At 37.6% G+C, this 17,343-nt stretch overlaps 2 protein-coding genes across 4 annotated transcripts; one reads left to right on the top strand and one right to left on the bottom strand.

Annotated features, from left to right (window-relative positions):
- Window positions 1–478: 478 nt before the first annotated feature.
- On the top strand, window positions 479–3,771 carry LOC106135951 (small ribosomal subunit protein eS7). Of its 2 annotated transcripts, none has more exons than XM_013336373.2 (5): window positions 479–607; window positions 983–1,144; window positions 1,638–1,822; window positions 3,078–3,225; window positions 3,658–3,771. In XM_013336373.2, exons 2-5 carry the CDS (start codon window positions 983–985, stop codon window positions 3,733–3,735), a joined length of 573 nt encoding a protein of 190 aa, XP_013191827.1. In that variant the 5' UTR covers window positions 479–607; the 3' UTR covers window positions 3,736–3,771. The 2 variants fall into 2 exon arrangements, with proteins under 2 accessions (XP_013191827.1, XP_013191828.1); XM_013336374.2 differs by having other exon boundaries at window positions 597–732.
- A 797-nt stretch (window positions 3,772–4,568) lies between these two features.
- Window positions 4,569–17,229, bottom strand: LOC106135950 (peroxisomal membrane protein PEX13). Of its 2 annotated transcripts, XR_009657373.1 has the most exons (6): window positions 16,649–17,229; window positions 15,725–15,861; window positions 14,376–14,512; window positions 6,853–7,018; window positions 5,350–6,282; window positions 4,569–5,284 (listed from the first exon to the last, which is right to left on the bottom strand). XR_009657373.1 is itself a non-coding variant. In XM_013336372.2 (5 exons), exons 1-5 carry the CDS (start codon window positions 17,023–17,025, stop codon window positions 5,981–5,983), a joined length of 1,119 nt encoding a protein of 372 aa, XP_013191826.2. In that variant the 5' UTR covers window positions 17,026–17,229; the 3' UTR covers window positions 4,569–5,980. The 2 variants fall into 2 exon arrangements, 1 of the variants encoding a protein (XP_013191826.2); XM_013336372.2 differs by having other exon boundaries at window positions 4,569–6,282.
- Window positions 17,230–17,343: the final 114 nt, after the last annotated feature.

Below are 17,343 nucleotides of genomic sequence, written 5' to 3'. Positions count from 1 at the left end.
ACACTTGAGTAAAAAAATTATAAAATACATTACAATCATATTATGGCTTTTAAAATTAAACAATATTGGATTAATTGGGAATAAGAGTGTTCCTTCTCGGCAGGTCTATTATAGTAACCACGGGTGCAGCAACTTTGGGAGCATAACACTGCATTCCATAATCGTTGCATCGAAGCAGGAAACGGACACAGAGGAAATAATAATTGTCAGTAAAGGTGATACTGAAACAATATTTAAAGGAGAGATAACGAATTGAAAATATAGGAATTAAACTGGAAAGACAGATTTGATAAGAAAGAAAGAAAGAAAGAAAGAAAAATCATTCTTAAGGGTCTATCAAATTATATTTCGGACGAGGATGAGCTAAATACAATACAAAAAGTTTCTGCACTAATAAAAATAAAACATAAATTAAATAAATACTACTTCTTCAATAAAAACAGTTTAAATTTGTTCTAGCAACCGTTGTTCATATACGGAAAAATATAGGCTCTAGGAATATTGAAACACTGGAAATAAAAAATAAAAAAATAATTGTTGCTGACACGCGCATGGATGGCAACATTTATTTATTTTCTATCTCTTTCGCTCCCGATAGGTATTCAAGGTAGCCGTCATTGTGAATTTTTAGATAATTTTTATAATTTTTTACCTTTTATCTCTAAAATATTGCAAAACATAAGTTTTCTATTAATCCAGGAATCTAGTTTTGGTTATAATCAATTGTTAACGGTAATGATTTTAAGGATTTTGTCGGGTGACTATTTCGGTCTCAATCTTCAACGTTGTTTTTATTTCTCGAAGTGAAATAGTGATTATTTTTTAAAACTATTTTATGTTTGGTGCTTCTAATATAACTAGCAATCAAATGATGCGAGTAATTTTGAGTGAAAAAACAGAATTCTAAAGTATTGTTGTCATAAAAGTTTTCTAACCTATACGGTGAAGTGTGTTTGAAAGTTTTGGTGTTTGCGCTTTCCAGATGAGTACGAAAATCATTAAAGCTGGTGCCGCGGAGGCTGACCCGTTCGAGACCTCGATCTCGCAGGCGCTGGTCGAGTTGGAGACCAACTCTGACCTAAAAGCTCAACTGAGGGAGCTTTACATTACTAAAGCTAAGGAAATTGAACTACACAATAAAAAGGTTAGTTTGGCAATGCTGTTATTTATAAACACATATGAATATAGTATTGCATGGTCTTATAAAAGTGTTCAAAATCGTTTGTACATCAAAGGTTATGTTTGAATGTTATTTTTTTTAAAGAGCTCCGGTATCATGTGTTAATTACCAATTTTGTAGTAGGTTACTCAAATCCTTTTTTGATCATTAGTATCTTTCCATGTACAATTCTTTAGTTCAGTCTCCAGCTTTGTCACTAAGTAAATAGTAATTAGGTATTTACTTTACTACCATTGAAGACACTATTTGCATTAATAGAACTATCCACTTTGTACAGCCCCTTTTATTTTACCCATTTGTGGCCTAAAAATATAACTTTGTTTTATACCTACTTATGATTCGAAGAGCTTCATACATTCATCCCTAATAATACTGATATTACAGATACAGTTGATCATTGTACTAAACAAGAAATTATTGATATCATATTAATGTCTCATATTATTTTAAATTCCAGTCAATCATCATCTACGTGCCCATGCCCAAGCTGAAGGCATTCCAAAAGATTCAGATCCGCCTGGTGCGGGAATTGGAAAAGAAGTTCAGCGGCAAACACGTAGTATTCATTGGTGATCGCAAAATCCTCCCCAAGCCTAGCCACAAGACACGTGTAGCTAACAAACAAAAGAGGCCACGATCCAGGTAACTTATTTTTCTTATTTTATCATCACATTCATCATGGCAGGCTAGGGTTATCAGCGTGCCAACTGAAATGCTAGACAGAATTGCAAGTTTGTTCTAACATACAAACATATGTCATGTCTATATCCTTTGTGGGGTAGTCAGAGCCACAATCTTGATATGATAGGCCATGTTCAGCTTAGCTAACATTTGGTTAAAAAGGCCAGACCTCGTGCATTGTTCAGTTGAGTCACTAGTTCTCAAATGCAAGATGGCCATGTGAGTCTTGAAGCACACAAATTTTTAAATATTAAAAAAATTAAGTAAAAATGAGTCAGGTCTTCATTGGCTAAACAGGCTATTTAATGTGTCCAACTTTATTCTGGCTTCTCGCAACCCAATATTCACACCATTTGAAATGGTCAAATGTCATTATAGTAAATGAACTATCACAAGAACGACTACATACAAGCAGATTTGATCTAAGTTATCTGGTTCATAGAATGCATATGGCAATGGCAGTCATTCTATGACTCCCATTTCTGGTTTGTGGTCAAAGGCCCCCACCCGTCTCTCCAATGGGAGCACAATGATAAAAACATCATGAGGATGACTGAAACTGAACTCACAAATTTTGTGTAGTCAGCTGTAGCTTTCAAATCTTGGGGTATTGTCGTACAGACCATGTGAGTAAAAGTGATACTATACAAATTATTATGCTATTGATAGGAACCTTAGCCCTTTGCTACTGATAATAATGTATGTTGACTGTCAATTGTCAAACAGATAAGACACCCAAATAATATGAGACACATGTATAAATTTGAACATTACCATAAACTTTTACTCTTTTCTAATTAAGTGTGGGGGTGGGAGTGATCATGAGGAAGGCTTCACCTTTAGGCAAAAGGAATCAGGTGGAGGCAGGTGTCATAACCATGATCAATGGATTAGATTCCCCTGCAAAGGTTTTAGAGGTCAAAAGCTCTTGGTCCTTCTCCAGATGGTTGAGAACAAAGGCAAACAACACTGCCAGTAACCATGAACCAATATGAGTTAGGTTCTGAACCATTATGACTGGGGTCCTTTGGTGTAAAAACTTAACTTGGCAATCTGTGTTCCTCTAAAGAGATGCGAGTATGTAACCAGGATTAAATCCAGGTCATTTTTGTTCTACTTTACCTTGTCTCCATTGACAACTATAAATACTACATAGGGGCCATTACATTCCATCCACAGTAATAATACATCCTATAACATCTTTTTTTACCTTCAGGACCCTAACGTCGGTATATGACGCTATCTTGGAGGACTTAGTTTTCCCTGCTGAGATTGTGGGCAAGCGCATCAGGATCAAGTTGGATGGCTCACAGCTCATCAAAGTGCACCTCGACAAGAATCAGCAGACCACTATTGAACACAAGGTAAAGAAATATTATTTTATATCCATCCAAGGTTTATTTGTGTACAGTCATCACCTGCAGAGAAACATGACCTTTTCATATTAACCAAAATTATGTTCTTTTCTGCAGGCGATTGTTTATGTTAAATCACACAGATACACATTGTTTGAAAGTCAAGTCAAGTGATGAAAACACAAGGAAAATATATTTGTAATTGTGAATTTTCTCTATAATATTTTGTGGTGCATTCAGTAATGCACTATTGAACTGGGAGCTATATATATTTTTGTAGTTATTATAAAATTATTTCGTCTTTAACCATGACCCAGCAATGGTTAAGTCAAGTTTCTACACAAAGCAACTCTGACCTCTAAAACCTTTCAGAGGAATCTACTCCATAATGGATCGCTGACATTCAGTTGCCTTGTTATTTATATATAAATTTGTTTTCAGGTGGACACCTTCCAGTCCGTGTACAAGAAGCTGACGGGTCGCGAAGTCACCTTCGAGTTCCCGGAGCCCTACTTGTAAATTAGACTATGACTTTACAATAAACATAAAAACTTATTTTATCTTTCATTTCTGATATGCATACGAACCCCGACGGGGCTTCACGTCGCTTCAAGTCATAATAAAAAGCGAAACAGCGATAATTTATCGGGCGATAAAAACGTCGTAGATGACATGGTTTGTCAATTAGTCGCTCATAAAGAATTGACACCTGTTCATACAAACCATAACTAACTATTGGTGGCAATTTAGCTGAAGCCGTGTCATCTCACCATATCTTGCTATATCAATTTGCTTCAGCACTTTAAACGTGAAAGAAAACATTAACCTGTCACTAACGTATAATATCTTTATTGCACAGAAATTCAGACTGTATACAGGTAGTATATACCTAGTTATAAAAGAAATAAATCACTTGTAATGGCGGACTTATCCCATGAAGGGATGCCTTCTTGTCAACCGGCAAGCAAAGGAACTTGATATTTAAGTAAAAAAAAAACGGCAAGTCGCTGAGACATTAGCAATAATATACTAAGATAAATACAAATAAATAGACATGTATCTCCCCACTAAATATATAATGTATTAACTTATTAATAAATAAACATACATACCATATACTAAGATAAATTGCCTGACGTTCGATCTAGGTGCTCAAGTGGAAAGGAACTTCAATGTATTATTTAAAATAAACGTTTAAAAGAAAAAGACCCTCATCAGAAGGTCTGTTTTTTTTCAAAGCCCGAAAATAAGACACAAGACATGTGTATGAGAATATAATGGTCGTTTCATCCCCAAATATTCACGTGACCAAAGCATTTTCACACTGAAGAACAGGGAGTAATATAAAAACATTTCTTTAAAATTTAACTTTATTATTGATAAGTAATAAAATCAGTCCATCCCTTTTTTAATTAACTCGAGACAACTAATCTCGTAACCATGCACCAGAGAGCTTATTGCTAAGTAATTTAATAAACATTTTGTTTTTATTTTCTCGTCACATTACATACCCAAAGTATTTCATAATATTTATTTTGAATATAAATTGGAATTAACTAAGCGACACCGAAGACGGAATATGATAAAAAGGTAGAAAACATGTGGACTAGAATAAAGGTAAAACATCTTTGAATAATTAGTAAACCATTAAAGTTAACTGAAATGCAAAATATATTATTATGGATTAAATTATATTTGACAAGTAAAGCTATATATTTACAATAAAAGGTACATACAACAATTGCAACTTCGCAACATAAAATAACAACGCTAATTTTAGTTCCTAATATCCTTTTTATATGGCAATACCTAAACTTACTACCAACCCAATTGGTTGACAACTGGATGCTGCCATGTAAGTAAATGGTCAATTCATTTTACACACTTTGTGACATTTAAAATCTCAACATTTTGACGCAAATTTATAAATTAAGGCTTTGGAAATGCAAAACAGTCTGAGGAAAATATAAAATTAAAAAATATTATACACAAATTTTACACCTTACTAACAAGATACAGTTCGAAATGAAAAGGAGGCGCCACTAATATACAAACAAGGAATACTCAACTTTTATGTATGTAGAAGTATTCTCAATAGTGGTATAGTTTACGTGTAAACATAGCACTAAGTACAACTACTTAAAAGAACTTAATATTTTTTTATTGCCCCCACAGTGATAAACCTAGTACTGGATATTTCGTTATATATTTGAATATTCATCATTTGTCTATCATTTACTATTTCCTAATATTTCTCGTGTATCACAGAGATTGCAAGGATTAAAACAATTTCAATAAACAGTTTAAACATTTTACACCCCTGAAATCGCGTCAGGAATGGTAGGTATTTGTAATAAGTTTCCATACCAATGAAATTAACTATATAGGTAGCTTTAAAAATGTGCCCCATCCAACCGGTCTTTATTAATAGATTTGATGCGACAGTTTCTAAAATTCTTCTGCCTTACGTAAAAATATTAGCGGTGGAATTCTTACAATATAAGTAAACCACAATTTAACTTTGCCGCAATATGCCGCCCCTGGTGGGACAGAGAGAGAAGGCTTAAAATTCGCAGTAGTATAAGTTACTAAACTCATAGCGGGGGCAGAGTCTGCTAGTTTAATATTTGGTGTATTCTTTCACAATAACGGCTAACGTTTGAGTTTTTCAATATGAGTAAGCCCACCCACATATACAACGTTGGTAGCGCAAAGTAAAATCGCGTCAACAACGCGGTAACTTATTCAAAGTAAGTATCGTCATTTACAATTCATTCTCAAAATGTTTATCCATTTCCACTACACTTTCTTTCTCAACCTTCGAGTCTACTTTGTCAGGACTCGGCGGTTTAATGACTTTTATGTACGGAACTGGGACCAGCCCCGCATGCTGCTTATCTGTCGTCGCCATGACCCATCCGCTGTTCCAGAGATGACTCTGAAGGTGTTGGGGAGCCAGGGTCAGCACCTGATTGGCTGAGAAGCTGATCTCTTGAGGAGATGTAGCTTGGTAGTCGTATTGAGCTACCGCGTTCAGCGGCTGTTGCCAGGTCGTTGGGTCGGTGACTGAAATAATGGTACAAAATTTAATTAGCTTGTCGTTTTAACAAACATATTTGGGTATAATTGTTACGTCTACATACCGTCTTCAAAGGCTGCTTTCACAGAAAAAAAGAAAAATATTTGTATAATTCATATTTATAAATGAGTTACATACATGATGTTTAAATTTATACAGATTAAGAGTCTGTTTAAGGCTGAGCCTAGAACTTCGCTTTCGCCACCCAATGAGCTGTCATTATGTACATTAGTTTGAGTGATAACAAATATTTTTACGATGAGAAAAAACATCGTGAAACTTGCGCATTCAGGCAACAGTGTTACCATGATCCAATTTGGGTTAGATTCCAATGCGCAGGTCAAATGGGAGTTGTTTCGTTTAAAAACCTGACTCACCCAAACCAAGGTCAAAAGGTGCACCCCGGGCTTCTCGCCAGAGGATGTAACCTGGACTAACGTCAGGAGGAAGAAGAAGACATTTCTCTCAATTCCCTATACCTACGTCTTTATCCTAGTTTTTATATTTCCATTCCAAAAATCTATTACACTTCAAAGTTTTGCTAGAAAACCACTCACGTCTCTCGTTTATACTGTTAGACAGTCCCTGCATCATTCTGAGCACTATGTAGGGCGCAGCGGCGACCACGGCGAAGAACAACAGGACGGGCCAACTGGACCCACGGGGCTTGTGTTCCGGGGACGAACCTCCGGGTTGCGTCGATGACACCGCTTCGGCCCAAGCCTGCGATAATAAAGAAACGAAATATTTTCCATTCATACATACATATATATAGTGCAGTTTGTTACCGCTTTTAGGTATAGCCAAAATATAGGAGTTACCTTAATTGTAATTGAGTGTCCGGTGTAGGTGGCAAATAAATCACTTAATTCACGGAAATGTTTATAAAGTTTATTTAACAGAAGGCAAGATAAAAGCACAGTGAATAGCAAGATAGAAATGAAAGATCACAGCACAGATAGAAAGAAAAGTTCGTAAGATAAGCTATAGAAAAGATAGTTCAGCTAATTGCGTACGTGCGTAATAATGTAAACAAAGCGTTAGCAGTGAATGTACAAGCGACGTGAGCTTCGCGTCAGGATATGATCTCGACTAGCCGATGGTCAGCGACGGCGGCCGAGGAATGCGCTCGCGCAACGCCCAGCGAAACCGGTTTTGATCTACGGGGATAATACGCGTTTCCATAAGACCGCGACTACAACTGACTGGTACACGGCACATCCGATACGATATTCAATATTGATATCATGTATATTAGAATTTAGATTGTAAATATAAAGTGTAAACATTATTAATATTTAGAATTAGGAAAGTGTATATATTGTAAATAAATAAATTGTAAATATAAAATTTGTTAAGGTTTAAATTATAAAATATAAACGTGTATAAATAAAATGGTAAAATGTATAATTGATAAATGTATATATATCAGTGTGTATACATGCAAGGTAGGTAGGTCACCTACATCACTCCCCTCCAGAGACCGTGTCTACGGGCGATAATAATCTGGGAACTTAACGCGTCGACCAGAACGGGTTGTGGTTGCTTGGGAAGGAGTGGTTTCAGTAGATTTGCTTAGTGATGGTGGGGATAAAATATTTTTAGCATACCTATCACTACTATTGCTACTAGTGGGGATGTCAGACAGCATGTAGGCTGGTTTTAGCCGATCAATAGATACTGTGACGATTCTATTTTTGACCTTTAGCTTATAAACTTTGGGACCTCTTTTGACCACTTCATAAGGGCCATTGTAAGCGGGTTGAAAAGTACCACGGACAGTGTCATCTCTTACATATACGTGACTAGAAGTGTCCAGGTCTTTATATATAAACACTTTATCCTTATTGTGGTGAGAAGTTGAGACGGGTTGGAGATTAGTGGCAAATGAGCGTAAGCGAGCAGCGAAATCGCGGATGTCGGTGGTGTGGCAAACTGATTTGTCACCAAAAAAATCACCTGGCATTCGTAGGGTTTCTCCATAGAGAAGTTCAGATGGAGTGGCCTGTAAATCTTCTTTAATCGCATTGCGTATGCCCAGTAAGACTAAAGGTAAAGTTTCCGTCCAGTTCACATCGCTATGACACGTTATGGCTGTTTTTAGTTGGCGATGAAAACGTTCAACTAATCCGTTACACTGGGGATGGTATGCGGTTGTTTTTCGGTGTCGGAATCCTATTTGTTTGGCCAACTGTTGGAATAGGGACGATTCAAATTGTTTTCCGCGATCGGAGACTATATCTGTGGGACAGCCGTATCGGGAAATCCAGTTGGACACAAAGGCTTTGGCCACTGCTTCTGCGGTAATTTCGACGAGTGGGACAGCTTCAGGCCATCGCGTGAAGCGATCGACTGCTGTCAAACAGTATCTAAAACCAGCAGATGGTAGGAGGGGACCAATCAGGTCTATATGGACATATTTGAAGCGTGCTTTCGGTAAATCTAAGGTACCTAAAGGTGAAGATACATGACGATTTACCTTGGCTCGCTGACAAGCCAAACATGCCTTAGACCACTCACGACAGTCTTTCCTCATTGAAGGCCAAACATAACGTTGAGCAACTAATTTTGCACTAGCGTTTGCACCGGGATGACTAAAACAGTGAAGGTGCCTAAAAATCTGTTGACGGAACTCATTTGTGACAAAAGGTCTGGGAGTCGGTGTGCTGACGTCGCAGTACAAAAAAGAGCGACTCCCTGGAACAGTTGTTTTTTCCAGACGAAGTGAAGTTTCGCCTTGGAGTATTTTGGACAGTTCTGGATCTGATTTTTGGGACTTAGCGAGAAGCTCTAAGTCTACCGGCATCTGCAGTTCCTCAACACGGGAAAGAGTATCGGCTACGACATTGTCTTTACCAGCTACATGACGAATGTCAGTTGTGAACTGCGAGATGTAGTCCAAATGCCTGTACTGACGGGGTGAGCAATTGGCCTTGCGTTCGTGGAAAGCAAAACACAACGGTTTATGGTCAGTGTAGATAACAAAATGTCTAGCCTCTAACATAAACCTGAAGTATTTGATACTTTCGTAAATAGAAAGGAGCTCCCTATCATACGTAGAATAACGTTGTTGGGAGGGACTCAATTTGCGTGAAAAGAACGCAAGCGGCTGCCAACTATTATTAATGTGCTGCTGTAAGACAGCGCCAATTGCGATATCGGATGCATCCGTAGTCAGAGCCAGCTTAGCCTGAGGGTCTGGGTGTGCCAACATAGCTGCATTAGCTAAGCTTTCTTTGCATTCATTGAAAGCTCTTAGCGCGTCACCTGTAATGTTGACTGGTTCTAATCCTTTTACCGATCCCACAAGCAAGGCATTCAGGGGAGCCTGGATTTGAGCAGACTTAGGTAGGAATCGCCTATAGAAATTAATCATACCCAAGAATCTCCTAAGCTGCTTGATGGTTGTAGGTAAAGGGAAATCAGCTATGGCCTGGACTTTATTTTTCAAAGGTTTAGCGCCCGAATGAGAAATGGTGTAGCCAAGAAAGGATACTTCGGGCTTGCCGAAAACACATTTGGCGGTATTAATAAGAATACCATATTCTTTCATTCTAGAAAAGATTTGACGCAGGTGGTCCTCATGTTCTGTCTCGGTTTTAGAAAATATTAAAAAATCGTCCAGATAGGGAAAACAGAAATCGAGTCCACGGGTCATCTCGTCGACGAACCTTTGAAAAGTTTGGCCAGCATTTCTCAGACCAAACGTCATATACGGAAATTCGTATAGTCCGAAGGGTGTAGTTATTGCCGTCTTCGGGATATCGTCCGCGAAGACGGGGATCTGGTGGTAGGCTTTAACCAAATCTATTGTTGAGAACACATTACAGCCTGATAGATTGTTGGCAAAGTCGTGTATGTGCCGTATCGGGTATTTATCAGGGATTGTTCTTGAGTTGAGTTGCCTATAATCGCCGCATGGACGCCAACTATTATCTTTTTTAGGAGTGAGATGAAGAGGCGACGCCCATGGACTGTCAGAAGGACGTGCTGTGCCGTTTGCGAGCATAGCGTTGAATTCCAGTTTGGCGATTTTAAGTTTATCTGGAGCTAATCTCCGAGGAGAACAAGAAACTGGGGGGCCTGGAGTGGTTCTAATATAATGAACTGTGTTGTGTTTAGGCGAATGTGGTGTACCAGCTGGTCGAGTTATTTGTGGAAACTCACCGAGAATGTTGAAATACCTCCCTTCGCCAGTCAAGACCTTAACACTTGGTACGGCTGATTCTGTAAAAGAAATGCTAGCAAAAGTTGAAATATTGGTGCTGCTGTCAATTAAGCGTCTATTTCTTATGTCTACAATTAAATTATAAAAACTAAGAAAGTCCACACCAATGATTGCCTTGGTAACGTCGGCCACGATGAACTGCCATGGAAAGTCTCGACGAAGTCCAAGATTTAAATTCAACTGTACTGAACCGTAAGTGTTTATTGTAGATCCGTTGGCTGCACACAACTCATAGTTTGATTTAGCACGTCGTTCGTTGATCATGTACCTCGGTATGACGCATAAGTCACTTCCGGTATCAATGAGGAATTGAACTTTGGATCTGCTATCAACCACGAACAAGCGACCAGTCATCTGCGGGCAATCGTCAGTCGCCATTACCGACTGCCCTGGGAGTTTTCCGTCTTAAAATCGCAGGGGGTGATGCATTTCCTGGCTTTGCCTCCAAATTTAGCATGGTACCAGCACAGTGGTTGTTTCCTATAGCGCGAATTGGATCGGCTGCGGTTGCGGTTACCATAATTGGATCGATTTTGCGATCTGGAACGGTTATGGGCTGTCAGGGCTTTCACCTGCCTAGTAAGCTCCGCAATCTGTTTCGCCATATCTTCCATAGTTATGGCGGAATGATTTGAAGAAGACGTGGATGCTACCGTAGGCGCTGGAGGTGCAATGTCCTGGATACGGTCTGCTAAATCTGCTAAGGTTTCTATAGGTGATGAGGCTTGCGAAGCGATGACCTGCTGCATGTTGTGAGGAAGGCGGCTCGTCCAGATAGTCCTCACGAAATCTTCGGGGACGCCGGGTCCAGCCAAGTGTTGAAGGTGTCGAAGAAATTGGGATGGCTTTCGATCACCAAGCTCTTCATGCATAAGGAGTTGCTTGACCTTCTTCTCCTTTGAGGCCGACAAACGCTTTATGAGTTCACTTTTAAGCTTTTCGTATTTGTTGGTAGCCGGAGGGGAAACAATAATATCTTCAACTTCTGCAGCATATTGGTTGTCTAACTGAGATATAACATAATAAAATTTTGTCGTATCAGCGGTGATGTTAGATATTAGGAATTGGCCCTCCAACTGCGCGAACCAAATCATAGGTTTATCTGGCCAAAATGGTGCAATCCGAACTCCGACTCGGTAGACGTCCGATGGTACCGTGGAAACGCGCGCTTCGGTAGTGTCTCGTTGACCAAAGTCCGATGCGCTTTTTTCTCGTTGTACCGACTTCATTGATTCTTCGCTATCACTTGCCATTTTCTGTGGTTCTTTGGTCGGGGTCACCAGTTTAGGTATAGCCAAAATATAGGAGTTACCTTAATTGTAATTGAGTGTCCGGTGTAGGTGGCAAATAAATCACTTAATTCACGGAAATGTTTATAAAGTTTATTTAACAGAAGGCAAGATAAAAGCACAGTGAATAGCAAGATAGAAATGAAAGATCACAGCACAGATAGAAAGAAAAGTTCGTAAGATAAGCTATAGAAAAGATAGTTCAGCTAATTGCGTACGTGCGTAATAATGTAAACAAAGCGTTAGCAGTGAATGTACAAGCGACGTGAGCTTCGCGTCAGGATATGATCTCGACTAGCCGATGGTCAGCGACGGCGGCCGAGGAATGCGCTCGCGCAACGCCCAGCGAAACCGGTTTTGATCTACGGGGATAATACGCGTTTCCATAAGACCGCGACTACAACTGACTGGTACACGGCACATCCGATACGATATTCAATATTGATATCATGTATATTAGAATTTAGATTGTAAATATAAAGTGTAAACATTATTAATATTTAGAATTAGGAAAGTGTATATATTGTAAATAAATAAATTGTAAATATAAAATTTGTTAAGGTTTAAATTATAAAATATAAACGTGTATAAATAAAATGGTAAAATGTATAATTGATAAATGTATATATATCAGTGTGTATACATGCAAGGTAGGTAGGTCACCTACACGCTTCTTCTGCACTGACGCCTTGGAAGCGGCAGTAAACTTAGTTTTAAGTAATTTATTTGACGTCAACCAATGTTGTTAAACCATACGTTTTGACAATTATTAAGCGATATATAGCATCCTATAGTAATGAATAAAAATTTTGAATTTGAATTTGACATAATACATAAAATCACGGCTCTTTCCCGGAGGGGTAGGCAGAGACTACCTCTTTCCACTTGCCACGATCTCTGCACACTTCCTTCGCTTCATCCACATTTTCCATTTATCTTTGACTACTTATTTATAAAGAAGAAACGCTCAGGTAGACGTAAGGTCAGCCCCGTAACATGGTACACGTGACGCAGTTTTTATCACGCTAAAATCTATTCCGTTCTGTTTGTTGTCTGTCGGCTGTCCCGTGCTACGTCATATATAATAAAAGTGAGACAGCGATAGTTTTTCGCGCGAACAACGTTGCTCGAGCCATGCTACTAGGGGCAGGGCAAGTCAAGATATTATAGTATATACGAGCTTGCATGAAAGGAGTTATGAATGCGGATGAAAGAAGTAGGTACGCAGAGATCGTGTAAAGGTTAAGTCTCTGCCTACCTTTCCCGGAAAGAGGCGAGCTATATCTTATACATACATTGTATGACACGCGACGCCTTTTTATCGCGTGAAAAAATATATTATAACGTGTGGTTCCCGGCACCAATACAAAAAATAATAGGACCACTCCATCTCTTTCCCATGGATGTCGTAAAAGGCGACTAAGGGATAGGCTTACAAACTTGGGATTCTTTTTAGGCGATGGGTTAGCAACCTGTCACTATTTGAATCTCAATTCTATTATTAAGCCAAATAGCTGAACGTGGCCATTGAGTCTTTTCAAGACTGTTGGCCCTGTCTACCCCGCAAGGGATATAGACGTCACCATATGTATATGTACGTGAAACGGGAGAGGCGGAGAAGACTCGCGTGCCATGCTACTCGTACGAGGGCTGAAAGATTTTTCATAACAATCAAACCACACTTTGATACTGAAAATACGTCAAGCCGTTTCTGTAATCTTAAAAATATCATAAAGCCCACCCACCTAGAGTAGGGTATATGCCAAATAGATGTGGTATCTATTTCTTCTTGTTTTATCATAGTCTGAAGTCTAAACATTATTATCGGCCGAGATAAATGAAGTCAAATGATAAGATTACTTTGATTCAATGTAAGGATATCATATCACAGTCAAATTTTGAAATTTTTATAACTAATATGTACACATCTTGTTGTATACTGTCTAGTCAACCCCGTAAGGGATAAAGACGTGATATGACCTCACCTTTCCACTACATGGTCGTAGGCACAACCCTTCTATTCGGACAAGGGCTATTGCTGAACTGATTTTCATAAAATTTCAGCTAAAGCAGCAAGATATGGAGTGGTTTTATTCTATAGTGCCGGTAACGACACTTGGAATAATAAACTTTTTATATTAAGTATCGCTGAAATTCGACTTCGCGCGAGAATTAATCACCATTGTTTCTGAGCCCATTGTTTGAGTTCAGCATATTAATTAGAGTCATACTATTATAATTAATGATCAACATGTACTTTAATCGGGAGGCATTTTAATGGTACAGTCAACAGCATATCAACCTACCCAAATTCACTGCAAATTCGCCTCTATTACCGCGTTATAGGGTTTCATGCAGGGTTATTTGATATGCTGGATATTGTACGTAGGAAGGCGATAAAAAGTCAAAACATAGCAAACAGTGTTGAAAAGACTGAATGGCCACATTCAGCTATTTGGCTCAATGATAGAATTGAGATTCAAATAGTGACAGGTTGCTAACCCAACGCCTAAAAAATAATCCCAAGTTTTTAAGCCTATCCCTTATTAACAATAAAACTGACCTTAAACTCGTTTTCTGTCCTGATGCCGATGATCACCATGAGTTTCCTGACAAGCCAGTTCAATGACCTCACCACAGCGAATGTGGACCAGAACTGCGCGAACAGAGACCTTAGACGACCGAAGTTCTCTGCTACACCTGATACACAAAAAATATTATCACTACATAGTATAAAACAAAGTCGCCCATTTTGTCTGTAGTCCCTTCGTATGCATAAAACTTTAAAACTACGCATCGGATTTTGATGCGGTTTTCACTAATAGAAAGAGTATTTTCTCCGACAGGTTTTTATATATAATTGAAATACATTGAAACTATATTAGCTGAGTTATAGCGATTTATGTCCAAGAAGTCAGAAAAAAAATCTAATTGAAGATTGCATTTGTGCGTGCGCCGCTTATACCGTTGGATACAAGTAAGAACAATGTATAGCAAAAACATTGGTCTTTATTAGTTCTACAAAAAAGTCCGCGATGACACATATCCAGCTTTTTTATTTAAGTCACAAAAACTACTTTTCTGTATTAAAAAAACATTTAATTCGTTGGGTGATGTTTAACTGGTGATATAACCAATAATACATATATCCTTATCAAAATAAGTAAGTTCATCATCACGAGCATTTAATTTAGATTATTTTATGATAAAAATAATAATTGTATGATAATAGTAGGTATTGTATTCTAAGGTTAGTATTAAATCGCACTTATTAGTAAGATTAGTTTTTTAAAATATAAAAGCGTAATTTATGGATTGATATTTTCTATTAAGATTTTGGTTAAAATTTAAAGTTAGGTCAATTTAATATTAGGGAAATAATTAAAAAAAAAATCGTAATTTAAGGTAAGATAAGTTCAGAAAAAGAACTTAATAGAATAGGTATCTTTCTTTTGTTTCTAAGTACATATTTAGATATTTTTTTACTGAGGCACATGCGAATAATATGGGAGTTAGTGTCATAATGTGTGTGTAATAAGTAGCGGGATACACGCAAACGAAGTTGCGCGGGTCAGCTAGTGACTTAATAAATAAACAAAAGGCGACTAAGGATAACACTTAGTAATTTGGCATTCTTTTCTTTGAGCAATGGGTTAGCAACCTGACACAATTTAAATTTCGATTTCATAATTGAGCTATAAAGCTTAACGCGGCCTTTCAGTTTTTTCAAGACTGCCGGCTGTGTCTACCCCGCAAGGGATGTGCCATGCCGAGCCATCATTGACTCAAATATTTATATTAGATGTTAAACATTCATTAGTAAAATATAAAAACAAATCTTTCTAATTTTATATTCTTTTGTATTTGGAAATATATTGCAAATCCAATATAAAAGAAAATTTGTAAAATTACCCAAAATTGCTCTAAAAGAGCTGGTGAGTGCAAAAAATGTGTTCTCCAGCATCATGGCCACACTGCCGACTGCATTCACGAAGCCCTGTATCGAGTCAAATGCAGGCCGTGAGTTCTCTTCCGCTAATTGTATGAACCTGAAATATATTATGTTTTTTTTTTCAAAGCTTCAATAATATAGTGAGTCTATTTCACTTGCTTTATTTTATTGATGATTCTTTAAAAAAATTTAAACTGTCTGTTTGACAGTCTGAAATTTGATGATCTCTGTTCAGTTCATATATATGTGTTTCATGTTATAAATATATAAGTATGTTTCATGGTATGGTTCTAGGCAGAGTTATGATGTACTGGTAATACCAAATTCATCTTTTGAATGCAATCATCAATTGTAAAAAATGTGAACCATGAGGTAATATGAATGGTTGTGGAATTGGTTGTGGATTTAATTTTACAAAAGATCACATTGTTCCTAAGAACCATGTCTTATCACAATGTAAACTAATGAATGATGATAAGAGATAAATAATTAGGTACATAGGTGGTGAGAATAATACAAAGTCATCAACAAACAATGATATAAATATGTATATAAATTAATAAAAATAAAAATTTATAAGATGTTAAACATTGATTAGTAAAATATATTGTTTTCCTATTAAATACAATTATTTTTATAAAGTTGACATTCTATTAAAAATTATATTTTTGAAATTTCTTATAAACCATATTCTAAGTTTGGACAGTTGTGAACCCAGTCCCATAATTAAGAAAGAAATAAATAAAAATCACAAACTTTTAATCATAAAATTTTATCATAGTTATTTTCAATTTAACAGGGCATTTTAAGCATGAATCAATAGGATGTTTGAAAACTCTCAATGACCCATTTCCAAAACAATAAAACAAAACAAATTCACTCACCTACTTTCCATATCCATTGGTCCAAATCTATTGTATCCTCCATACCCCATACCGCCCATCCCATTCATACCATAACCACCGCCATATCCTCCATAGGCCCCCATGCCATAGGAGCCGTAGCCACCCATTCCGTAAGATCCCATGCCTCCCATCGCGCCGTAAGAATTCATCCCATAGGAATTCATTCCGTAAGTATTCATGCCATAGTTTGATTGAACGCCAACTTCTGGTCTTGGTGGTAAAGGTGGTGGTATATTAGTTGTAGACGTGGAAGGTACAGGGTTTCTGAATGACCCAACATCTAGATTTCCTGTCACACCAGCATTCGATAGGGCAGGGTCAGAGTTCCCTGTGAAATGATTCGATGGCTCCATCATGTTTTCAGACACACAATTTACACTTTGCTTGTTCTAATAATTAGCAGATGTAAAATATCGCCATGTCACTGATTATTATCTTATTGTATATGTAATGTATAGGTTCTTAATTCCTTAGAGCAGCAATCTATGAACTCTACCAAGCGAAACTTCTGTTCTGTGTTGCGCACTCGCAAAATGACATGACAAATGACAAAACAACTTGTTAGTTGGTTGACATTAACAGTTGGACTTGAAGTAAGTAGATACAATGCAATGCACTTAGCAAAGCATGCAAGTTGTAAAAACATAGATTTATGTCTGTGAAAAAACTAGAAG

This window comes from Amyelois transitella, chromosome 24, assembly GCF_032362555.1.
Source record: "Amyelois transitella isolate CPQ chromosome 24, ilAmyTran1.1, whole genome shotgun sequence".
NCBI lineage: Eukaryota > Metazoa > Arthropoda > Insecta > Lepidoptera > Pyralidae > Amyelois > Amyelois transitella.
This window is presented reverse-complemented; position numbering and strand designations above follow the sequence as displayed.

Coding starts and splice junctions, on each gene's coding strand:
- LOC106135951 (XM_013336373.2), top strand. CDS start 983: ATGAGTACGAAAATCATTAAAGCTGGTGCCGCGGAGGCTGACCCGTTC. Junction 1,823..3,077: donor CAAAAGAGGCCACGATCCAG/GTAACTTATTTT, acceptor TTTTACCTTCAG/GACCCTAACGTCGGTATATG. Junction 3,226..3,657: donor AGACCACTATTGAACACAAG/GTAAAGAAATAT, acceptor ATTTGTTTTCAG/GTGGACACCTTCCAGTCCGT.
- LOC106135950 (XM_013336372.2), bottom strand. CDS start 17,025: ATGATGGAGCCATCGAATCATTTCACAGGGAACTCTGACCCTGCCCTA. Junction 15,862..16,648: donor CCAATGGATATGGAAAGTAG/GTGAGTGAATTT, acceptor AATATATTTCAG/GTTCATACAATTAGCGGAAG. Junction 6,283..6,852: donor TAACAGTATAAACGAGAGAC/GTGAGTGGTTTT, acceptor CCATTATTTCAG/TCACCGACCCAACGACCTGG.